Genomic DNA, 24,883 nt, shown 5'->3' on the forward strand with positions numbered 1-24,883 from the left:
AACATAGCGACCCCATGTGCTACAGAATAGAACTGCTCCCTAGGGTCTTCTTGGTTATCTTTATGGAAGCAGATCTGCAGGCCTTTCATTGGCAGCACCACTGGGTGAGTTTGAACCTCCAACCTCAGTTAGCAGTTGAGTGTAAACAGTTTGTGCTACCTAGGGACTTTTTCAACCCTTTACAGTTTTATTTCTCCCATTTTAGTGCTGAAGAAAGAAGCTAATTAACTTCCTCTAGTCATTTAGCTAGAAAGTAACTGAACCACTACTGAATTTAAGCCTGTCCTATAGCCCAAGATCTCAGATCCAGAAAGGGCCTCAAGAGAGAATCTGTACCAGGTCCTGACAGTAGACAGGTAAAGTGTTAGTGCTATTTTTCAGAAGACTCAGGGAACATGAGAGAGCAAGAGCATGTGTATGTATGTATGTGTGTGTGTGTGTGTATGGGTGTGTGCATATGTGAAAGAGAGAGGTATTTAAGGTTACCAAAAAAAAAACCCAAACTCACTGCCATCAAGTCAGAACCGACTCATAGCGACCCCTCCTTGGGTTTCCAAGGCAGTGATACTACGGAAGTAGATTACCCAACCTTCCTTCCGAGGAGTGGGTGGTGGGTTAAGAAAGAAAAATCTCAACAATGTTTCTCCCATCTGAGTCCCAGAGTAGTGGGGACAGAATTCCAGACACAAAGGGTTCCCCGAGTCTTTGACAAAGTAAGAGGTGGGCTCAACCAAGGGTTGGAAGAGGAGCCTAAACCATGCCCAGAGCCTAAGAGCTTCAGATCTTTCCCCTGGCCTTTCCCGTGGGTGGAGGTCAACTCATCTAGCCCTGTCCATCCACCTTGAGGAATCTGAGGGACTGTGTGGCTGAGCCTCTCTCCCCTCAGTGCCTGGTTCTTTCCCAAGGAGAGCCCCAAAGCCCAAGGCCCTAGAAATCACCTACCCCCTGCACCTTGCCTGTTGCAGGGCCCACAGCAGGACCCTGGTCCAGCAAAGGACCAACCAATTCTCCACAGGGAGCAAGACCCTCGCCTCCAATTGTGGAGGCCAGGCAGTAGGGGCTCAGGGAAGGCTGCCCCAGGGCTTCCTATCCAGCCTGGTGCCTGGGCTACACTAGGGCAGAGCTCCGCTGAAAGTCATGATGGGCAGACAGAGGAGGGAGCAAAGGTCGGTTGTAGCCTGGGCTGATGGGTTGGGAGGCCTCTGAGGTGGTGGGCAGAGGCTGCTCTTCTCTGGCTTGTAGCAGGGTGAGACTTCACACCTGTGGAGCAGGGCAGGAATAAGGGGAGGCCTCCCATCCCTCCAGCTCCTTCCAGGCCCCGGGGGGTCCCCTCCCCTGGGATACTGCTTTACTAAGGCAGAGCTGGGCAGCCCTCTTTCCTACCTGATCACACTCTGCAGGATTTTCCTCTCATCCTGGTCCAGACACACGGCAAAGGGGCAGCTGTTGGAGCCAATGATCTGCACCTTGTCCACTTTGATCTGTGATGTGCTGATCTGGAAGGAAGTCCCAGGTCAGTGGCCAGAACCCTGGCCACCCAGTTGCTGGCTCACCACAGTCCCTTCCCATGGAAGTGCCCATCCATATCCGAGGGGTGGGGACTGGGGTTTGGATGGCAGTTCTCTGGGGTAAATGGACTAGGTCAGAGGAGGGTCCTGAGGCTCCATCAGCCCCCCTCTCCTCTCTAGCCTCTGTCCTTTCCTGCATCTGGAAGAAGCAAGCCCCCCCTGAAGACAGACTGCACCACCACCCACTACTCTCATGTCAGAGCCACACTGGTCCCTGGCAGTCCCCTGCTTCAGACTCAGGTTCTTCTAGCATCTGCCACAGAACGTTTTCACATACACAAATCCCCTCACAAAGGCACCCCACCTCCCCAGTACCTCACAGCACTCCACATAGGTGCACAACCCATACTTCTCACCCCGTCTCTCATCTTCTCCTACCCACACACCCTGCCAAAGAATACAGGCCCTCCCTTGGACACCCCTCCACACACACACATGCTCTCTCTCTCACTCTCAATCTTTCTTCTCTCTCTCACACACACACACTCCAGTAAATCTCCTGGGGTGCCCCTGAACCCTTGGGCTGAAGGGGTGGTGGTGGAAGGGGAAGAAAGCCCTTACCTGGTTGAAGCCCTTCTTGGACTTAGGGTTCTGCCTCTTTACCACTTCTGTCAGGGTTAGCGTCAGGGCCTCCATGCTGTAGTCTGAAGTGCAAGGACAGCTCAGTCCAGGCTCAGAATCGCCCTTGCTGACACCCCCTTTGCCCTGCCTGCCCACTCACCTAGCTCCTCCTGCTTCCGGCAGGCCTTGTTGAGGTTGACAGAGGTACAGACCTTCTCCATGTTGCTCCAGCGACTTCGCCCACTGATGGCCCCCTGGAAGGACAGCAAAGTCTGATGCTCTCCGCCCAGAGGCCCAGGTGCCTTCTCCTCAGAGAGAAGGTTCTAGATCCACCAGCACAGGGAGCTGGTTATAGTCAGCACAATGCCAGGAAGCTCTCATTAACCTAAGTGGGTGAGTTTTGTCACCAAGAGCCCGTGATCACACTGTGGAGACCTAGAGCCATCTCCCGTCTGTCAGTTTGTCAAACTGTGGTGGCTTACATGTTGATATGATGCTGGAAGCTATACCATGGGATTTCAGAACTTCTGGCTCTCAGCATGCACACTCCTGGCTTCCCACCACTTCCGTGCCTGCTGTTTCTCTGCCCTGTGGGGTCACCGTCCCCTGGCTGCCATTATTCTCCCAGTTCCTCTGTCCTTTTCACTCCAGGCTTTTTCCTTTGGGGACTGTCATCCAAGTCCTTTTTCCATTCATGTTTCACCTCTGAGTTCAAGCCCATATATCCAACTGCCTATTCTTTCTCCTTACACTTCTCATGGGCACCTCAGATTTGAGATCATGATCTTCACCTCCAAACCCAGGCCTTTTCTGTATTCCCCATTTTAGTGAATGGTACTGCCAGTGGCAGAAGACTGAAATCCAGAGTTTGGGCCCTTCCTTTGCTAATCTATCACCAGGCGCTGCTGACCCCAGAGCTCCCATTTCTTCCTGACTACCACCACCACCCTTCTGCAAGCTGTCCTGTTTCTCTCCCACAACAACAGCCTCCTAGTTGGCCTTCCAACAATGCTGTGGACCCCTCCAGTCTGTTCTCTACAGAGTTGCTAGAGGATGCTTCCAAAACCTCAAATCTGATCATGTCACACCCATTCCCAGCCCTACCCAATGCTTAAACTCCTTCAAAGGATACCCATTGTTCTTAGGACAAAACAGAATTCCTCTCATTGTCCTTGTTTTTCTGGCGGTATTTCTTTAGCCTCCTCCTCATCATGTTCTCACTTACTCTCTGCTCCAGATTCTCTGGCCTCTTTCGGTGCCTTTTGACACACATGCTCCCTCCCACAATAGGGCCTTGGCACATGCCATTCTCCCAGCCTGGTGAGTGCATCCCTCTCTCCTTAGGCCAATTAACTTCCGGTTAATTAACTCTTTCCAATATCAAATCAGTGTCTCTTCACAAGAAAACCTCCTCTTACTCTCCTGGCTGAAGTGACTCCGCCCCTTAGGGATTCTCACACTCCTGGGGATGCTTTCATCTGGTTGCCACAGTTGTACGTTTACATTTTGTGGGATCCTCTAACCAATGTCTCCCACCCCTTTGACTATAAGCAGCTCTCTTGGGTCCATGTTTATTCTCTGCTCATGCTTCAGACCACTCCTGTGCCTGGAACGGCATCTGGACATAGTAGGTGCCTAACAAACACATGGCACACAGTCAGCACTCAGTGAGCCCCTCCTGCCTACTTCCTTGAGCACAGATTAAAAGTAGCCCCATCATCTCTGTATCAGCTCTTTTATTATCTTGTTATCACTCACCAATCTGAAATTGGCCACTTAATTGTCTCCTTGTTTCTTGTCTGTCTCCCTTCTCTAGCAGAGTGAAATGGTGGGCCTAGCCTTCCCTGCTCACTGCTATTTCCTCTTGCCCAGCTGTGAGCTTGGCATGAGTAGGTGCTAAATAAGTATCTTTTGAATGGCTGGAGAAAGAAGGAAAGAAATAAGGAAGGAGGGCTCCTCATCTGTGAAGGCAAGAGTGTCCTGGCCTCTACCTGGGACAAGACATGCTCAGAGACTCATGGCCTCTGGCGTGCTCATGTGTTCCCCCTTCTGCCCTTCCTACAATTCTCCTCACTCCCTATCTCACAGCAATTCCACGAGCCAGGCACAGCAGCCCCAGAAACGCTGGCCTCTCCCTCATGCTACTTCTGGAAGCCCCACTTGACCCTACTCTCACCTGCAGCTCTGTAGCCAGGCCTGGTAGACCCCTTCCTTCCCCTAACACTTCATGGAGGCTGCTGAGCACCTTCAGGTAGCAGGAGAGGACATAAGGGGAAGGCCTTGGAGGTGGGTGGAAAGAATGTCCACTCCCTCCCCTCCACCCCTCCTCTCTGGATTCAGGGGAGCCTGGGGAGCTCTCTATGCCCTCCAGCTTAAACACAGGGCCCAGGGACCTCAGTCTGACTCCAGGCTCGTCCTCTGGTGGAGGAAGGATCAGTAGAGGGTAAAGGGCCTCGGCACCATTCTTACCTTGCTGTAAATAATCTGTAGTGTTAGAGGAATGGCCTCCCGGTCGCCATCAATACCCAGTCGCTTACTGCCAGGACCTGTGCCATACACAGAAAGACCCTTCACTTCCTCTGCCCCAGCCTCCTGTGGCCCTGCCTCTCATGGCCCTGCCTCCCCAGGACCCTGCCTCATGTCTGCACCCCTGCTCAGCAGTACTCACCCGAAGCCTTGATGGCCCGAATGGCAGCAGAGTGACCCAGCTCCAGGGACTGGATGAAGATCTCCGTGGTCTTCTCCCCAGTGATGAAGGTCAGCTGGAGAGAGCACATACATCAGTGTGGCCCACAGGAGGGCCCCACCCACCAGGCTGCTGCAGCCCGGGGCTGCGGACTGCTGTGGGTGCGGTGGGGGTGGTGCCCGCCGAGGCCTTGAGTGCGTACTGGGCAAGGAGGCAGCGTGGCCGTACCTCTGTCTGGTAGACCTGCAGCAGCACCGGCCGTGCGGCAAAGCGGCAGTAGTACAGCAGCATGTCGGCCAGGATGGGCAGCTGGGCTGGGGAGCCCACCAGGAGCCGCGATTCAGGCTTTAGAGACTGCTGGGGGTGGCAAGGGAGCCCATGCCAGAGGGACCAAGGGACGGAGAGTGAGAGGAAGAATGTGAGAGGAAGAGAGGCAGAGATACAGGCAGATGAGAGAGAGAGAGAGAGAGAGAGAGAGAGACAGGCACATTGGGAAACAGGGAGACAGAAAGGGAAATGGTCAGAGGGAAGCGGGAAACAGAATGGCAGCCCGGCCTCCACACCCCGCCTCACCTGAGACATGGGCCTCCAGGGAGTCTCGGAAGGGGCTAAAGCCTAAAGTCCTAGAAGCCAGCCTGTGCCCTGCTCAGGACCTTCCCTGTCCTAGACGTGCCCCCAGCCCTCAGCCCCCAGTTCCCTGGGTTGAGACTTAGCCCTGCCCCTCACTCATCCTCCCTGCTCTTTTCCAAGTGAGCCCTGGCCTGTGGCTGGAACCCCAAACCCAAGGCCTTCTAAGTGAGGCAAGTGCCTGCAGTCCCCAGAGCCCCCACTCCAGGGCCCACTTACCTGGCACAGGACCTCAGGGGGCAGGTGCATGAGGCCCAGCACGTTGCGTTCATACCAGGGGTCGAGCATGCCGAGGTAGTGGGAGATGTCGTTGGTGCTCTCTTCCCAGGAGACTGAGCCCAGCTCCTGGAGCAAGGGGCAAATGTCATTCTCAGGTCCCCAGGAGCCTGCCCAGCATAGTCCCAGGGCCCAGATGGCCCTGGCACCCCAATCTGAGCCTCTCCTGCTCTTGGAAAAGGCTGACAACTTTCAGTATATGTCATATGGCAACATATCACTCCCAAGTGCAGGGGGACCACACCTAGGAGCCAGATCAAGCACAGAGGGCACCAAAACCCAAACCAGTTGCCACTGAGTCCAACCCCAACTCATGGCGACCCTGTGTGTGTCAGAGTGGAACTGTGCCCCACGGGGTTTTCAATGACTGATTTTTCAGTAGATCACCAGGGCTAGCTTCCAAGGTGCCTCTGGGTGGATGTGAACCTTCACCCTTTCAGTTAATGGTTTGTAGCACCCAGGGATAGGCCCATAAACACGGGTGAACAGTGACTTGCAGCCAGCCCCCTTCAAACCCACTCATGTCCACTCTACTTTCCCACTCCATCTGGTCCTGGGTTTGGGACGTACTGCAGGGCTGGGATGCTTCGGGGATTCCGTGGGGAGTGGGGGCGTCTGGTTCAGAGGGGCTGGGCAGGCACTGGAACGGGTCCCGGGGCCCCGCTTCACAGGCACGTAGAAGAACTGCAGCTTGAAGAACCGGGTGAGGAGCGGGCAATTGTTCTCCAGCCGCCTGACACAAGAAGATGGTGAATAGGAAGGCTTCTCAGATGCTAACCCTCAGGCCCCACCATTGCGCAGCTCCTCGGCTCTTACCGAAGGTTGCTATACGCCCGAGCGACCTTGCCCGAAATCCGATCGGAGCCGAAGACCACAACACGGAGTGTGGAGGCCTTGGGGTCCTCGTCCCCGCTGAGGAAGGGTCGACGGCGCCGGTGGCGTGAGGCGGGCGCCAGGAGCCAGCTGGGCAGCTGGGCATTGAGCTTGGGCTGGGGCAGGGAGTGGGAGCGCTGGGCACGGGCAGGGCGCGGGGTCTGGCCGTCCAGGGGGCCGCAGAGGCTCCCGGCCCGCCGCAGCGGGAGGTCCGCCTCAGCACTGCCCTCCAGGGCCCGTGAGTCCCTGCGCAGCACCAGCTGACTGGTGCTCTTGAAGAGTTTATAGATCCGGTTGAACTTCTGCCCAGGCCTGCGGTGGCCCCGGCGCTCCCGGCAGCCGGGCTTCCGGGGCCACTCGGGGGAACTCTCCCCACTGTCCTCCACGTAGCCACTGTCCATGCCGTCCGACAGGCCAGAGACGAAGGAGCTCAGCAACCGGCGGGGAAGGGCGGGCCCTGAGGCCTGGGAGGAGGCCAGCGACAGGGCAGAGTCACGCGAGGCTGCTGAGCTGGCGGAAAGCAGAGAGTCCCTCTCGGCACAGTGCCCGTCGGTTTCCAAGTCCTCCTCCTCCTCTTCTTCCTCTTCCTCGTCGTCCCCCAGAATCTCCGGCTGGAGCAGCTCCTGTTCCTTGAGCAGGATTTCCTGCAGGATGTCTGCAGAGAAGTTAGGGGAGGCACCCTCTGGTGTCCAGGCCTCCTTACTCCTCTTGCTCACCCTTTGGAGGGTGACAGGCTCAGAAACTTGAGGAGGAGGACCGGGCAGAGGGGTCAGGGCCAGGCCAGGACTCATAGCACTGCCCTCTGCTGGGCTACAGCCTGCTCAGGTGGGAGGGCTCTTGGGGGGCGGAGTCAGGCATAGACCCAGGACCAGACGGAGGGCTCTGACAGGGTGGGAGACACTATCCCGCCCAGCGGCTCCTTACCAAAGCTGTCCTGGTTCCAGCTGTAGGTGTAGCACCTGGCCACAGGGATAGGGATGGTGTGGAGCTTGCCAGGGTTTGCAGTGTCTGTAGGAACAGGGTGGGCAAGAGATGAGGGCCAAGAAGATGTCTTGAGATTTGCTGGCCCAGTCTCCATCTCCTTGTCTCACAGAAAAGACCAGAATTGGGAAAGGATCCACACAGGGACACAGCTGGATGGGCAGAGGCTGGGTTAGAAGCTGGGCTGCCTGGGTCCCAGCCTTTTCTTTTCAACCACACCATATAAATACCATGTCCCTTACTAGCTACGTGATTGTGGCCAAGCCACAACTTCTGAGCCTCATTTTACAATGTCCAGATGGGAAAATAATGGTACTATCTCATAAGGAGGAGCTCTGGTGGTGCAGTGCCTAAGGCATTTGACTGCTAACCAGAAGGCTGGCGGTTCAAACCCATCAGCCACTCTTCGGAAGGAAGGTTGGGCAATCTACTTCCGTAGTGATACCACCTCAGAAACCCAAGAAGGGGTCACTATGAGTTGGATCCGACTCAACGGCAGTGGGTTTACCTCATAAGGGTTTTGTGAGGAATATTAGGATTCAATACCACCCATTGCTGTTGCATCAATTCCAACTCATAGCAACTCCATGTGCGTGACAGTAGAACTGTGATCCCTAGGGCTTTCAATGGCTAATTTTTCCAGAAGGAGATTGCCAGGCCTTTCTTCCAAGGCACTTCTGTGTGGTCAAACCAATAACTTTTCAGTTAGCAGCCTAGTGTACTAACTATTTGCTGTACCCAGAGACCCCAATATTGTGATAAAACCAAACCATTGTCATTGAGTCAACTCCAACTCATAGTGACCACATGGGATAGAGAAGAACTGCCCCATGGAGTTTCCAAGTCTGTAATCTTTACAGAAGCAGACTGACATATCTTTCTCCCATGGAGCAGTTGGTGGGTTCAAACAGCCAATCTTTTGGTTAGCAGCTGAGTGCTTAAGCACCGCTCCACCAGGGCTCCTTCCATATTATGATAGGGACAGTTAATGCTCCCCGGAACCTGTCCTCCTTTCTTACGTGGTAATGGAGTTGTAGAGATGAGGTTTCCCAGGCTCCTTCAGGTCTGGGTGTGGCCATGTGACTAAGGGGGCACAAAGGAATGTGTGCAAAAGTGATGTGTGTAACTTCTGCATTATCTTCAACTTACAAAATCCCCTTGCCCTCAATTAGTGCTCTCTTTTCCTCTCCCCCAAAGTTGGAGCATGATGGCAACCCAACCTGAACTCTGCAGAAGGGAGAGGTGCCATAAGATGTGAACCTGGGTCCCTGAATGACTATGGAGCAGAGCTACCAGGCAAACCTGGACCACTCACCCTGAGAGTGAGAATCAGTGCTGGGGAAGGCAGACAGAGCCCCACTCTCTCAAGAGCCTCACCTAAGATGCCTGGGAAGCCAGCTTTTTCTCCCACTGCTTGCAGCTTGGTCCTGAGCCATTGCCGGGCCTCAGCTACGTCCCCAATGCCAGATGCCAGCTCCTGTGCCTCTGTGGTCTCCGTGAAGATGTCTTCAAGCTCTGCCAGGGTCTTGGACTAAAACCCCAGAAGGAGACAAAGTTTACTCCTATACCACAGCTTAGCTGCCTGCCTTTTTCCAGATCCTGGTGTTTTACTGGGTGCAGCAGCAATCTGAGTCCTCTCCAGCCTCAACGCCCACCTCTGTCCACAGATGGCCAGGGGACAGGCCTCCTCTTCCTCTCCCTATTCCCAGAAATGGTCATGAGAGAAAGGACTTCAGAGATCATCACTGCAGCTCAGAGAGGGGAAGGGACTTGTCCAAGGTCACACAGCTGACCCACCAGAAAGCCAGGACTAGAACTCAGGATTTCTGGCTTCAGTCTAAAGCTTATTCCCATCCCGCCCAGCTCAGGCTAACTTCTGAGGCACCAGGCATCGATGCCCAGTCCCAGAGTACCACCCAACCCTGGTTAGGACCCAACACACAGAAACCGTCTCAATGAGGCCAGCCCTTTAGCCATTAGCCACCAAGTCCCTCTGGGGAAGCCAGTGTACCCGGAGACTGCAGCACTGAAATGGAGCAGAAGGAGGCTTTGTCTCGTTGGAGACATGCTCTGTGGGGGAGGGGCTGTGCTAGGTCCCAGGGATCCCAGGATGTACCTGCAGCCTGCAGTGCAAGCCTGGAAGGTCACAGTGGGCCCCAAAAGTGGCCTGGAAGGCATGCAGGAGCAGAGTGACGTAGGCACTGTGGGGTGAGTGTCCGGGCGTGCTCAGCTCGTTGGCCACAGCAAGGAACTCAGCCTGCACTTCCACCGGGTTCAGCAACAGCACAGTGCTGGGGGCATAGAGGGCGCAGCTATGGGCGCATGGGGAGGGGCTGCACGGCACACCACGCTGCAGTCCCACCCCTCATGCCCACTGGTGCTCAGCCCCACTGCGGCCTGGGCCTCCTCATGGTCCAGACAGGGCCTGTAGAAGTTACCAGAGGTCAGGGGAGAGGCTGGGGCTTAAGGGCCATTTCCAGGAGAAAGTTTGACATCTGCTTTTGAGTATTTTTTTTTTTTAGCCCAAGTTTTCAAAGACCTTTTCAAAACTGAATTTAATTGTTTAAAACAAATTTAACCTTACTTTTTATTTAAACATACTCCTACAGGATACAAGATTATTCAAGGGGCATTGTGTTTTAATTGTGTTTGATCCGGTGATTTTAAGCCAGGTGATCTCTTTCTTGAGGGAAGAGAAAGGGAATGGGACAGCTACATACTGCCTGCATTAAGGCCTGGGTGACAGACAGGTGGGTAGGATCTAGCCCATGCCTGCTCCTCCAGGAAGGGTCCTGGTGTGGGCTCGCATCCTCCCAAGTCAGAGATGCATTTGCTTCCTCCTCTCAGAGGGAGGAATGTTTCTAATTTACCCAAAGCTGTCATATGGGCTAGCATCAGGCTTACGGGGTGGGGTGGGGTGGGGTGGGGTGAAAATTATGGACAATTTCTGATATATCCAAGTCCTAAGAGAATAGTGAACCCTCAGGTGCCCATCACCCCCCCACCCACCCACTGCCATCAAGTCGGCTCTGACTCACAGCAACCCTATAGGACAGAATAGAACTGTCCCATAGGGTTTTCAAGGCTGTAAATCTTTACAGAAGCAGACTGCCTCATCTTGCTCCTACAGAGCAGCTGGTGGGTTTGAACCTCCAACTTTTCAGTTAGCAGCCTAATGCTTTAACCACTACAGTGGCAGAGCTCCTTGTCATCTCCCAGTTAGCATGGCCCTTCTCACTTCTCCATACTACCCCCTCCATCACTGTGTGCTTCTGAAGCCACAAGGCATCACATTATTGTATCAGTAAATACTTTACCATGAACTGTGCTCACTCTCTCACTTTCTCACACATACACACACACACACACACAATTCCATGCTACCTTTAAACAGAGTGCCAAGAAACACCATGGCGGGTAGTATTTCCTTCAGTCTCTGTGAACTTTTTTCCCAGAGCTGAACCTCTGGGGGTGAGGCAGAGAGACAGCAGCAGTGTCTGATGGAGTCCCTATCATTTTGGGAGAAACTACGCATGATTTCTCCATTTGTAAGAAAAGGGGGGGGGGAGTGAGTTCACGTAAGCAACGGCTTACTGAGCCACTAGTCCTTGTGAGCACCTGATCTGTCTGCTCCACGGACAGATGGACAGATGGACGGACAGACAGTTGTGTGCTGAGCACTGCTGGGCACAGGCTCTGTCCTGGAACAAGACCAGTGAGTCCCTGCTCTCATGGGCTTGCACATCTTTTTCTGCAGAAGTGGCCATCACTCTTGATTCGTAGATATCCCAAGCCCCAGCTTCCCTACTAACCACTCTCTGCCTCAGTTTCCTTACTGAAAAAACCTTTCTCCTAGAGTTACCACAAAGATGAAAGGAGTTCACACACGACCAGTACTTAGAACACTGCCTGGAGCACAGGAAGTACCCAAAGGTGTTGCTTGGTCCCCTGCCTCAGCCCCTGGGGGTGTCTTCTTTACTCGCTAAACTGGGAGGAGGCACAGGATTTTTATGTCATTTTTGCCTCTCACAAAATCAACCACAGGTCTGGGTATGTGTACCTACAAGGAGCTCAGGGAATATTTGTGCAGTGATGTGACACGAAGCCCTGGGGCTGCTGAGCCTGTGGAGGCCAGAGAGCTGCCTGAGGGTTCTCCGGTTGGCTGCTTTCCACGAGTGCTGCCAAAACTGCAGGTGGCACCCGTTAGCGGGTAATGAAATAAATGTTGGGAGTCACACAACCAGAGTTGTTTTTCAAACGAAGCAGAATAGAATAGGGCAGAGCTCATCCTATGTGGTCAGGGTAAGTTTCATTTCATGACATTTTTTCAGGCGTACGTGTACCAGGCTATTACAAAAAAGGTTTTTGTTGTTTGCTTTACTATAGGGTCTGGTCAAAAAAGTTTACAAAGCACTGTTTGAATAACAGGCAGAAAGATATCATTAAAGATCCTGGGTTTTCCAGTAAGATTAAGGTTCAAAACCTGGCTCAGACACTGACTAGCTGTGTGATTTTGTGGAAGTTACTTGACCTCTCTGATCTCTACAATTTTTTCATTTGAAAAGTGGAGATAAAGTAGATAATGTGTGCCCAGTACTTGGCATGGTGCCTGGTGCTTGGTAGGTTAGAGTTGTTAACCTTTTTTAAAAAGTTTAGTTCAGACCCCTTTAAAAATCTGAATCCTCAGCTCAGAGCAATGAATCTATGCACAAAACATCCCCAGTGACTTCTAGGGCCCCTTGAAGCCCATTTGTTCATGGACCTTGGATAACAGCCCTGTGGTAGGAGTGCAGTTAAATAAAGATACTGTTATTTTTGTTGTGGTGGTGGTGTTAGCTGCTGTCAGGTATGCCCTAACTCATAGCGACTATGTGCACAACAGAATAAAATGCAGCCTGCCTGGTCCTACTCTACCCTCCTAATTCATTGTGGATCAGAGTATTATGATCCACAGGTTTGCAATGGCTCATTTTCAGAAGTAGATTACCAGGCCTTTCCTCTTAGCCCGTATTAGTCTGGAAGCTCCACTAAAATCTGTTTGGCATTATAACAACAGACAACCCTCCACTGACAGACAGACAGTGGCTGTGCGAGAGGTGCACTGGCCAGGAACCCACCGCGAGTCTCCTGCATGGACCACTGAACCACTAATGCCCCACAATTAAATGAGAGTGATTGTTAATATAGCCGTGGCAGGGGTGAAAGAAGGTGGAGTGATGGAGGGAAAGCCAGTTGCAGGGGGGAAGGTAAAGGGGAGTCCCACCGACCCACTAGGCTGCCTCCCCACTGTCCCTGTTGTCTCTCCCTCCCTCCCTTCCCAAGGGCACTCACACAGTGGAACTTCGGTGACTCCTAGTGGGCAGGCCCTGCTCTGCCCTCACCAGCCTCTGGTAGGAGATTCCTGTGGGAAAAAAGAAGCCAGTTCGTGGGTTTACTTGTTCCTTCAGAGCATTCATCTCCTTGTGTCTCACAGGGAGCCGGGTACCAGAAGATGGAGTTGTAACCTCCTGGATGAGGTTCCGAAGAACCTGGGGAGAAAAGAGCCGATGTTTGGACACCTCCTGTGTGCTTGGCACTTTGTTTCCTTTATTCCTCACAAGAAACACTTGTCCTTTTTTTTTTTAATTTAAACCTTAGCCTCCCCACAATCCCACCCTGGCTCTTGCCCCCTCTGGATTTCCTCAGCCTCTCTGGCTGCCTTACCTTCATAAGGCCACTCTTCCTGAGTGTCACCCCTAAGCTTGGGGACAGCCTGGCAAGAGAGAAAGGCACTGAGGGTGAAATACCCAGGGAAGAAGTTAGATGGATTTCCTGGCTCTTCTGTGTGCTCTTGGGCAGGTCACTTCACTGCTGGGCCTCAGTTCCCTTAAGTGGGCCTTTAAGTCTCTGATTCCAAGGCCCCGCAGCAGCTCCACTCCCTCTGTAAAGGTTTGTTCCTCGGAGACGTTGAGGCAGGGCATCCTGGGAGCTGGCTGCGTGCAGGCAGCTGAGTTGTTCCCGGGTCCTATCACTGCTCCTCTCCCACGCTGCTGGATGGCCCCCTACAGTCCTCAGCCTCAGCTTAGTCTCAGCACGAGCCAGGCAGCGGGAGCTTCCACATCTCCCTGCCTCACCTCTGCATCTCTGCCTCATTTTCCACAGACTCTCAGGTGACTGCCATCTTGCCTGGTCTGTAAGGCTGACCCTCTCTTCTGTCTGCACCGTAGCCCCTTCCCTCCCAGCCCCTTCCATTACTCTCTCTCCCATGGTTTCAAACATGCTGAGAAGAAATCAGCCAAAAGTTTTTACTGCAACTTAACTCAGTCCTGTAGCTGGAAAACAGTTCCTTTAAAATATGTTTCAGTTCTGTCAGCCGCAGTCAGGAGATAAAAGAAAGGCTGGCTCTCTGTGGGGGCCGAGGAATTCAGCGGGAAACTATTTATTTATTGTGATCTGCGTAAAAGTTTACAGAGTATATTCATTTTCCTTACAGCAGTTCATACACATTTTGTTTCATGACATTGACTGCAATGCCCACAATGCAACAGCTGTCTTCTTACTTCCTCCCTGTAGTTACTTCTTCCCTATGTTCTTCTTTCCTATGCATTCCTGCCCCCCCCCCACTATCTCCCCATGTAAACACGGCCCCTCTGTTCTCCCACGATTGACTGCTTCAAGGAGTACATCTACCTGATGTAAATGTTCACCCTATGTGCCTGGGAGACTTTTTGTTGTTGTCGTTGTTAGAAATTATCACTCGGGAGTCCAGGACAGGCTGGCAGGGAGCAGGGCCAGGAAGACAGATGTCATCATGGCCACCACCTGGAGTAGGTGTGAGCTGGGAGCAAGAAGGAAATCCCCTGTTAAACTCAGAGATGAGGCTGTGGTTCAGTGACGTCTATAAACAGAAAGGCCCTGATTTTTGTTTAGTGGTTGTTAGCTACTGTCACATTGACTCCAAATCATAGCGCCCTTACGAGAGATGAAACGTTCCAGCGTGGTCCTCACGATCGCTGGCATATCTGAGTCCATCACTGAGGCTGTTGTGCCCATCGACCTCCGTGAGGCTCTCCCTCACGCTCCTTGGTCCTTTCCCTTATCAAATATGGTATGTCCTTCTCCAGTGTCTGATCCCTGCTGATACTGTGTCCAAAGCAAGCAAGTCAGACAGTGTTCTGTGTGATCCATGAGATTTTCATTAGCTAATTTTCAGCAGTAGATAGCCAGGTCTTTCTTCCTAGTCTGTCTTAGTCCAGAAGCTCTGCAGAAACCTGTTCACCACAGGTGACCTGGCTGTTATTTGAAACACTAGTAACATAGCTTCTAGCTTCACAGCAATACACAAGCCACCACGATACAGCAAACTCACAGGTGGGTGGTGGTTTGTTTAGTAAATGGCAGACAATTACCAATTCATGCTGGTCTCATCTGTGACTTAATTTGCTTTGGTTTTTGGCATTAACATTTGATGTTTATTCTATGCGATTGTCACACGTCTGGAAGCTAGTGCTGTATCTATTTGGGTAGGAAAGTTCCTGAAACTCTATTACGCTTAGGACTCGAGATACCATCTAGTAGTGGCTCACATACATGACAGAAAAATAGTCCCCTCACACCCTTTGCCCTTCAATATAATACTGTCATTGAGACAAACTGATACTCTCAAATCCTCCTGACTGCTAAGCAAACACGCGGACAAACAAAATATTCTCTTGGCCCTATTGCTCTTGTGCTTTGCTATTTAATGTCTTTCAATGGGTAACCTACAACCTACTGGCCCCATTTCTGCCTCTGCTTACCCAGGACATACAGCTGGTCACACTCCTGGGAGCAGTGGGCTGTGAGATCACTCTTACCTCCACATCAGGTTTCCTCCAAAATTCTAGCTAATCAGCATCAAATCCCACAGCCCCCCTGACACTGCCCTCCTGCAGTTGACCAATGTTTTCCCAGCCTCACAACCCAATGGCTCAAACTAGTTGTTATTCTTCTTGACTTTTTTTTTTCAGTATTTGGTACTGTTGACAACTTTTTCCTTGAAGTTCTCTGTTCTCTCTTAGCCTCTAGGATAAGAAATCTTCTCTAAAATCTTATATTTCTGCATCTGCTTGTCTTGTTGTTGCTGCTGTTAGCTATCGTCAAGTCATGGTGACCATGCTCAATAGAACAAAACTGCCTGAGTCCTGCACCATTCTCCCCATCAATTGTAGATCAGACTGTTGTGATCCATAGAGCTTTCATTGGCTGATTTTTGGAAGTAGATTGCCAGACCTTTCTCCCTCGCTCATCTTAGTCTGCAATGTGTTCAGTTTCGTAACAACACACAAGCCTTCGCTGACAAGTAGGTGGTAGCTGCACATAAGATGCACCGGCTGGAAACTAAACCCAGATCTCCTGAATGGAAAGCAAAATTCTGCCACTGAGGTCTTACATTTCTGGGTCTCAGAACCTACTATGCAGCCACAGTAGTCAAAACAGCCTGGTATTGGTAAAACGACAGACACACAGACAAGTGGAACAGAATTGAGAACCCAGAAATAGATCCATCCACCTATGGTTGGTCAACTGATCTTTGACAAAGGGCCGAAATCCATTAAAAGTGAAAGAAACAGTCTCTTTAACAAATGATGCTGGCAAAACTGGATATCCATTTGCAGAAAAATGAAACCGGGTCCATACCTCACACCATACACAAAAACCAACTCCAGATGACTAACTCATTTAACATTGAACTCAAAGACTTAAATGTAAAACCTAAATCTATAAAGTTCATCAAAGAAAAAATAGGGGCAAACTTAGGGGCCCTAATAAATGGATAGCATCAATAGACTACCAAGCATAACTGAAAATGCACAAACAACAGAAGATAAACTAGATGACTGGGACCTTCTCAAAATTAAATTCTTATGCACATCAAAAGATTTCTCCAAAAGAGTAAAAAAGAGAACCTGCTAATTAGGAAAATAATATTTGGCAATGACATATCTGACAAGACTCTAAAATGTATAGAAAACTCCAACACTGCAACATCAAAAAATCAAACAACCCAATTTTAAAAATGGGCAGAAGATATGAACAGACACTTCACCAAAGAAGATATTCAGGTAGCCAACAAATACATGAAGAAATGTTCACAATCATTAGCCATTTGAAAGATCCAAAACAACAATGAGATACCATCTCACCCCAGCACTAATAGCAAAGTAACAAGACAGAAAATAACAAATGCCAGTGAGAATGTGGAGACTGGGACTCTTATACATGCTCGTGAGACTGGAAAATGATACAAGCAGTGTGGAAGATGATATAGCGATTCCTTAAAAAGTTGGAAACAGAAATACCATTTGATCCAGCAATCCCATCACTAAGTATATATCCTAAAGAAATGAGAGCCATGACATGAATATATATGCACACCCATGTACATCTATAGTACATACATACAATGGTACATACACACTATGGTACATACACACAATGTAATACTATGCGACACTAAAGAATAATATAGAAGCCATGAAACACCTCATAATATGGATGAACTTGGAGGATATTATGCTATGTGAAGTAAGTCAGTCACTGAAGGACAAATATTGTTTGAGTCCACTATTGTAAAAAGTCAAGGAAAGTTTTACATATGGAAAGAAACCTTCTTTGTTGGTTACCAGGGATGGGAGGGGGAGGGAAGGAAAATTGCTAGATAAATGAGACAAGCATTGATTTGGGTGAATGGAAAAGCAATATACCAAAAGTGAGTGACCAACACAATGCCACTAAGGAAAGGGAAGACAGTGAGATGAACAAGAGGTACAGACAACAAAGATAAACACTTTTATATACACAATACTGCATTATCAGTAATAACAAACACAGATGGATTCATAGGTAGACAGACTGAATGATCACGTATGTCTAGTCAAAACGGAATATACCCATGATCATATGTAAGTCTGGCAGACTTAGACACATACATATTTCTACATACATATTTGTGCTATAATGTCCAAATATATAATAGCGCTAACAGGAAGCAAAGTTATGATAACTTCTTAGCCACAGCCAACCACCCTGAGGGAGCAAGTTGTTGGGCCCATGGGCTCAGAAATATGGTCACAGGGGACATCAAGTTCAATTGGCATAATGTACTATACAAAAACAATATTCCTCATCCTACTTTGGTGAGTAGTGACTGGGGTTTTAAAAGCTTGCAAGCAGCCATCTAAGATGCAACAATTGGTCTCTCCTTACCTGGAGCAAAGAAGAATGAAGAAAACCAAAGATGCATGGAAACAATTAGTCCAAAGGACTAGGGGGCCATGTGAACCTCAGCCTACATGACCCTGAGAACAGAGGAACTAGATGCTGCCTCCCTACCACTGTCAGTCCCTTGGAAAGGGATCATTGTAAGAGATCCTGGAGAGAGTGGGAGAAAAAGGTGGAACAAAACTCAAAATCATAAAGAGCACCAGGTTTACTGGCCTGGCAGAGACCGGTGAAACCCCCAAGACTATGGACCCTAGTCACCCTTAGGGCCTGGAATTGAACTCACTCCCATGGCTTCCAGTCAAACAATAGACAGGTGTATAAGGTGAACATTTACACCAGGTAGGTACATTCCTTAGAACAATCAACCACGGGAGGTCAGAAGGGCAGTATTTGCACAGGGAGATAGCTCAGAGGGCAGTGGTGCATAGGAAAGAATAACACAGGGGAAAGGTAACCACAGGGAAGAAGTGGGAAGATAGCTGTTACATCAAGGGGATCGCAAGCAATGTCATGAAACAAAATGTGTAGAACTGTTTATGGAAAACGAATTTGCTCTGTCAACTTTCATTCAAATCACAATTTAAAAAAAAGAAATTCTACCACCGAAACACTATTGCCCTCTCTGTTCACCTTAGGATATTTTAATATTTAATTTTAATTAATTTTAAATTTTAAATTTAATTGGAATATTTAAATTTAAGTTTAATTCATTTAAATATTTTTAATATTTAGTTTTAATTTTGGGATTATGGCACTATTAGAACTAGTGGCTGCCTCGTATCAGCTATGCTGCCTCCATGTAATCTTGGTATTTGCTTTAGTTTGCTGCATTTGTGGTGGGCACTCAGAAGGACGTCTGTGCCTCTTGGCATGCCCTGACCCAGGGAGAGTTGTTTTCAGAGCATGTGATCATGACATAAGATGGAACTCTCCACCTCTACCCTAAGACAATCATCTACTTCTCCCTCCTTGGCCTTTCTCAATAATGGACCCCACTGCCTATCATGCAATGTGAGTTTCAAGGGTAATGGATTGGTGGGGCTGGGCCTGAACTGGGAGAAAATTAGAAAACACTGTGCAATGTGGAGAGAGGTTTTGCTAAGATAAACATTTATGCAAACTGAGTCCCTTTGAGCTGGTCTTAGAATTGTGCTGGCCATGCCCCATTTGCTGGTGTTCCCTGTGAGGTCAGAAATCTCTCTCCCAGGATCCTGCAAGACAGGGAGGGGGTGCACAGCATCAGTCCCAGGGCCACTCACTCCCTCAGTTCCAGAGGGAAGCTGAATCAGGGACCATGGAGTCGATGGATGCCTTTCCCCCTTTGTTCTTAGATCACATCATTCCTTGGTCATTTTAGCAGAGACTAAGCAGCAAACTAGAGCAAACACCAAGATGACATGGAGGCAACATAGCTGAGATGAGGCAGCTACTAGTTCTAACAGCTGCTGGCCCAAGGGCTGAACAAGAACTTGCCTGTGTTGTTACTGTGTCAGGTTGTAGCAAGCCGGAAATCAGAAGGTAGTGACCCCATGCACGATGGGACAGGACCGCTGTGATCCATAGCGTTTTCACTGGCTGACTTTTGGAAGTAGATTGCCAGGCCTCTTTTCCGAGTGTGTCTAAATTAGGGAGGTCTGCTGAAAGCTGTTCAGTGTCACAGTAACATGCAAGCTTCCACTGATGGAGGGGTGATGACAGCTCAAGAGGTGCATTGGCTGGGAACCAAACTGGATCCCCTGCATGGAAGGCTCCCACTAAGGTACCATGGCCCCCAGGAGATCAAGAGGAGCCACCCCACATGGTTGAAGCACAGATACTGGCAGGATGGAGGATGGGCAGCAAGCAGTCATGACGAAGTTCAAGCTCCTTGCCAAGGCATCCGAAGCCTTTCAGACACCAAGCCCAGTTTACCCATGTAAGCATCAACTCATTTTTAAAGTTGTAAATAGATGGCCATTCTCACAGAACAGTTGGCTATGAAGACACAGGATGCTTGAAAATCATGACTTGTGTCATCAAACAAGAACAAGCATCATGTCAATGACACACAGACATGTCCATGCTTAGGACATGTGAGGTCCTTGGGCCAGCAGCAAAAGCAGGCCAACTATTTTCCTCTCATAAGGCACCCGATTTACACAGAGATAATAATGCTACTGTGAAGCGGGGCAGGAACCCCGGCTCTCACTTTATTGCAAACCCCAAATGAGATTATTTTGTGTTGTTAGTTGCCATTGAGTGGGCTGTGGCTCACGGCGATCTTATCACAAAAGAACAAAATGTGGCCTGGTCCTGTGCCATCTTCATGCATTGAGTCCACTGTTGCAGCTATTGTGTCAATCCACCTCACGGATGTGGCCCTGACTCACGGTTACCCATGAGTGTCAGAGTAGGCTGGATTCCTACAGGGTTTCCAGTGGTTACTTTTTTAGAAGTAGATCCCAGGCCTGTTTTCCGAGGTGCCTCTGAGCGGACCAGAACCTCCAACCTTTTGGTTAGTGCATTAACCATCTTGCACAGCCATTTATGGTTCTCTTCCATGTGCTTGAATAATATCTTTTACTCATACTTCCGGGAGCTCTGGTAGCATAGTGCCTAAGGCACTTGACTGCTAACCAGAAGGCTGGCGGTTCAAACCCACTGGCCACTCCTCGGAAGGAAGGTTGGGCAATCTACTTCCGCAGTGATATCGCCTCGGAAACCCAAGGAGGGGTCGCTATGTGTCAGGTTTGACTCAACAGCACCTAACAACAACAACAACAACTCATATTTCTATTGGTGTGTTTGCCTATTTTTAAATTGACTCAGAAGAACTCTTCATGGGTTTGATATATTAATTTTTTGTTGCAAATATTTTCCCCTCATTTTCATTGGCCCTGTACCAAATATGATGTCCTTTTCTAGTGATTGGTCTATTCTGATGACATGTCTAAAGCAAGATGAAGTCCCACCATCTTCACTTCTAAACAGCATCCTGGTTATATTTTTTCTGAGATGGATTTGTTAATTCTGCTAGGAGTCCATGGTGTATTTCAATATTCTTCATCAACACAACAATCTAAATGCATCAATTCTTCTGTCTTCCTTTTTCATCGTCCAACAGTCTTTGTTATCCCAAGGCCCATGTTCCTTCTCTCACACTTGTCTCTATAGCTTGGGTAAGTAACTTTTCATTTCTGTGAGCTTTAGTTTCTCATGTATAAATTGGGAATAATACCACATGTCCCTCTACCCTACAAGGGTGTGGTCTGGGTGAGCTGTGATCACTGAGGAAAATTACAGATCAATTCACACATTACAATGGCCTCTGGTGCCCTTCAGGATTATAAATAAATTCCTTGCAGGCAAACATTGCCCTGGGTACAAAGAGTAAATATTCAGTAAACATTTGGGTTGAGCCCAAAGCAGGCAGGACCCAGCAGCAATGACATGAGGTTTCCGGCCACCCCCAGAGTGGAGGTAGTGGGCGACCCTATTGGGAGTGCAGTCAGGAAGAAGGGGGAGGCCCACAGGCTTGATAACCTGGTCTATTTCCTCTGCCACCCAACCACATCAAAGCAAGATAAACTGTTTCATTGATCTCCATGACAACTGGCTCCCTAAAGCTCCACGGGTGGAGTGCCCAGCTTCCCAGGCCTCTGTCGTTTTCTCTCCATGATCTTGCCAGGACCTGTTTCTTACAGACCATCCAGACTGGTGTTTTTCAAACAGTGGGTCATGGCCCACTAGTGGATAGTGAAATCAAATCAACATAGTCAGCTACTGGCGAGGTGGCCCTGACTCACGGTTACCTCATGAGTGTCAGAGCAGAACTGTACTCCTATAGGGTTTTCAGTGGTTACTTTTTTAGAAGTAGATTACATGCTTTTTTTCTGAGGTCCCTCTGAGTGGACCAGAACCTCCAACCTTTTGGTTAGTGCATTAACCATGTGTACAGCCATTTATGGTTCCTTTTGATGTGCTTGAATAATATCTTTTACTCATATTTCCACTGGTGTTTGCCTATTTTTAAATTGACCCAGAAGAACTCTTCATGGGTTGATATATTAATTTTTTGTTGTAAATATTTTTGTTGTAAATATTTTTTCATTTATTTTCAACTTGTTTTTCCTACCATATAAAAGCTTTTTTATGGGGACTCTGAAATCAAGGGCCAGCATTAATCCTTACAAACTGCTTTCAGAGACAGGCATTCTTACCCCAGTTTTACAGATGAGGAAACTGAGTGTCGTATAAGTTAAATGCCTTGCCCGAGGTCCCTACAGCTTGTGAGTAAAAATAAGAACCACAGTTTGAAACCAGGATGGTCCGGTAGCAAGTACTGATAACCACTGAGTTCAGCTTCTTCTCCAAGAGCTCGGGTTTCCTGGCTTCCATTCCACCCCTCTCCCCACTTCTGCACACTCCCTCCCTCAGCAGGATAGTGTTAAGAAAAGGAGCAAAAAGAACTCAGAAATAAGGCAAAAAGGTTATTGTATGCCTTTCTAAAATCATACTAAATCATTTTCTAACAAGGCTATTTAAGGGTCATGTCTCAAAAAAAACCTCCAAACTCATTGCCATTGAGTCGATTCCAACACAGCAGCCCCCATTGGGTTTCTAAGGCAGTAGATCTTTAAAGAAGTAGATTACCCCATCTTCCTTCCACGGAGTGGCTGGTGGGTTTGAACTGCCAGCCTTCTGGTTAGCAGTCAAATGCCTTAGGCACTGCACCATCAGAGCTCCTAAGGGTCATGTAGGAGGAAGTAATTTATATGTTTGCTATTGATTAGGGCCCTGGCTCTATAAAGTTAGAGGTTAACTTGTAGAAGTATGATAAATTGCAAGCAATTTTTGCCTGGTAGAAAAGATAAGCCTAAGGGCCACAGTTTTATTCCCCTGTATGGTTAACACATTTGGTGGCTGACCAAAAGGTTGGAGGTTCAAGTCCACCCAAAGGCACCTCAAAGAAAGGCCTGGCCACTGCAAACCCTGTGAAGCACAGTTCTACTCTGTCACACGTGGAGTCACCAGGAGTTGGAACTGATTCGATGGCAACTGCTTTCTTGTTTTTAATAGATATTAGTTAATTTTGTATCTAGGAAGCTCTGGTGGTATAGTGGTTAAGGCATTTGGCTGCTATCCAAAAGGTCATTGATTCAAACCCACTGGCTGCTCTGAAGAAAAAAGATGGGACAGTCTGCTTCTGTACAGATTTACAGCCTTGGAAACCCTATGGGGTCACCATGAGTTAGAATCGACTCACTGGCAGTGAGTTTGGTTTAGTTTGGAATTTGGTATCTAAGTTTATAATCTTACTCCAGCACTCTTTTTTCCCACTGACTATATCAATTTCTCATGCCCTCTTTTAAACCAGCTCTATGATCCTAGTGGTTCCCTCATTAATGAGTTGAATATGTCTGTGAACCAGGATCACTATATATTTAAGTGTTCAGTTTTTTACTGTTTGGAAATAGTTCTCCGACACAAGGGAGAATTAATGGTTTCCTATTTCAGTTCTGCTTTCCCTCTAAAAGGAAACGTTTCCTGTATGGACAACGTGGTCTGACCATCCCTCTCCAGGCACTTGCTTTCTCCTAGGTTACATCTCACAGGGGACCCCAACGCAGACCATAGCACAGTCCCAGGAGCAATGTTGAGGGGAAGTTCCAAGTGACAAGGACTCCAAGGGTTTTCTCTGCTTTGAAGCCTCAGAACCCTCATTCCACTGCCATCTCCAGTTGCCGTTCTGCTGGCTCTTGTCACCCAGGTTTAGAGTCCCACCATCCCAGGATCCGGGCTCTACCACAGCCTACCCCTCTGCTCCACATCTGTTAGCTGGGCTGCTCAGAAAAGAGTTCTCGTTCAACTGCCCACAGAAACACTGCATGGCATCGCGTGCACTCGACTGAGGAGAGCCAGCTCATTCTACGTGAAACTGGGAAAAAGTGTCTCCACTCATGATACCCCTCCCCCAACCCAAGATCTCCCTTATGTATTTCAAAGTAAGAAAGAGTCATTTTAGAACTTTAGTATAAATTGAACGCCCTGACGAGGCATCTGCATTTTTAATTTTTTCTCTCTAAACTGTGGAAAGGAAGAAAGGTTTGGTTTCTTATTAAAGGAATTCCAGTCACCAGCTAGAAGCCTAGAAGAGAATCTAGGTCTGTTAGTTTGCTTTGGGGGGCAATGGGGAGAGATGAAATGAAGGAGATTCTTAAACGGGTTTGCTCATTTACGGTGCCTTGGAGAGTTAGGTGGGCAGACTGTCTATTCATGGTGTACTTCAACACCTTTCCTAGTCCAACTCCTTCTCCCCAGGGTGTCTTGCTTTCTTAACTCTCCCACTCAAGTCTCTACCATAAAGTGAAGAGTATATGATAGGTAGGCTTTTAGGTTGGCCAACCCTAGCCTGTCATGCCTGCTTTGCTCCTTTGTAACAAGAGACACCTGATGGGTTAGGGCAGACAGATAAATTAATTGCTGGGGAAGGAAGTCATGACCTCCTCAGGAGTTTACATACAAAGCTTCACCCTGGTCTTTCTAGGGCCCAGGAGTTGTTAGGGAATAAAGTTTGGTACTTCTGTTGTCTGTGTGTGATGAGAATTAAATGCTCTCAGTACTAAACATGACCTGGTACAAACATAGATGTAAAAGAAACAACAAAAATGGGATTACAATAGACATGGTATTGGTATTATGGGGCCTGCTTTTCTACTCAATGAGTTACTCAACTTTTTTTTTTTTCTTTTTGTCTCAGTAACTATGTTTCTACAATATCATTTTTTTCATTACCTTCATTTCTCTTTCAAAAAATTTTAACATTTTTATACAATATCATCTTTAATGATTTACTAACATTCTATTAAAGGACTTTGCTACAATTTATTCAACAATGTTCAACATTTAGGTTTGTTGTAACTGGTTGATTGTTAGAAAGATGCATTGGTGAACATCTTTGGAGCTAAATCTTTGCATGCATCCATGATTATTAGTTTCTAGGCATGAAATTGCTGGATGAAAGAGTATGTTCCACAAGCTAAACAATTAGGTATGTCTAAATGGAGAGTGTATCCAAGATCATATA

The 24,883-nt window shown here is 48.7% G+C and overlaps 1 protein-coding gene across 1 annotated transcript in view; it reads right to left on the minus strand.

Moving 5' to 3' along the window:
- Positions 1–1,112: 1,112 nt before the first annotated feature.
- Positions 1,113–24,883, minus strand: part of PIK3R5 (phosphoinositide-3-kinase regulatory subunit 5) — a 36,798-nt gene continuing 13,027 nt past the window's right edge. The window contains exons 5-18 of the mRNA XM_007952228.2: positions 12,904–12,973; positions 9,689–9,863; positions 8,950–9,103; positions 7,516–7,599; positions 6,535–7,246; positions 6,289–6,451; positions 5,662–5,787; positions 5,044–5,172; positions 4,798–4,891; positions 4,599–4,675; positions 2,290–2,383; positions 2,130–2,212; positions 1,384–1,496; positions 1,113–1,260 (exon numbers count right to left, since the gene is read on the minus strand). Coding sequence (XP_007950419.1) covers positions 1,113–1,260; positions 1,384–1,496; positions 2,130–2,212; positions 2,290–2,383; positions 4,599–4,675; positions 4,798–4,891; positions 5,044–5,172; positions 5,662–5,787; positions 6,289–6,451; positions 6,535–7,246; positions 7,516–7,599; positions 8,950–9,103; positions 9,689–9,863; positions 12,904–12,973 — 2,222 coding nt within the window. The remainder of the gene's footprint in view (positions 1,261–1,383; positions 1,497–2,129; positions 2,213–2,289; positions 2,384–4,598; positions 4,676–4,797; positions 4,892–5,043; positions 5,173–5,661; positions 5,788–6,288; positions 6,452–6,534; positions 7,247–7,515; positions 7,600–8,949; positions 9,104–9,688; positions 9,864–12,903; positions 12,974–24,883) is intronic.

This window comes from Orycteropus afer, unplaced genomic scaffold, assembly GCF_000298275.1.
Source record: "Orycteropus afer afer isolate SDZICR_OR568_19922 unplaced genomic scaffold, OryAfe1.0 scaffold00330, whole genome shotgun sequence".
Lineage (NCBI taxonomy): Eukaryota > Metazoa > Chordata > Mammalia > Tubulidentata > Orycteropodidae > Orycteropus > Orycteropus afer.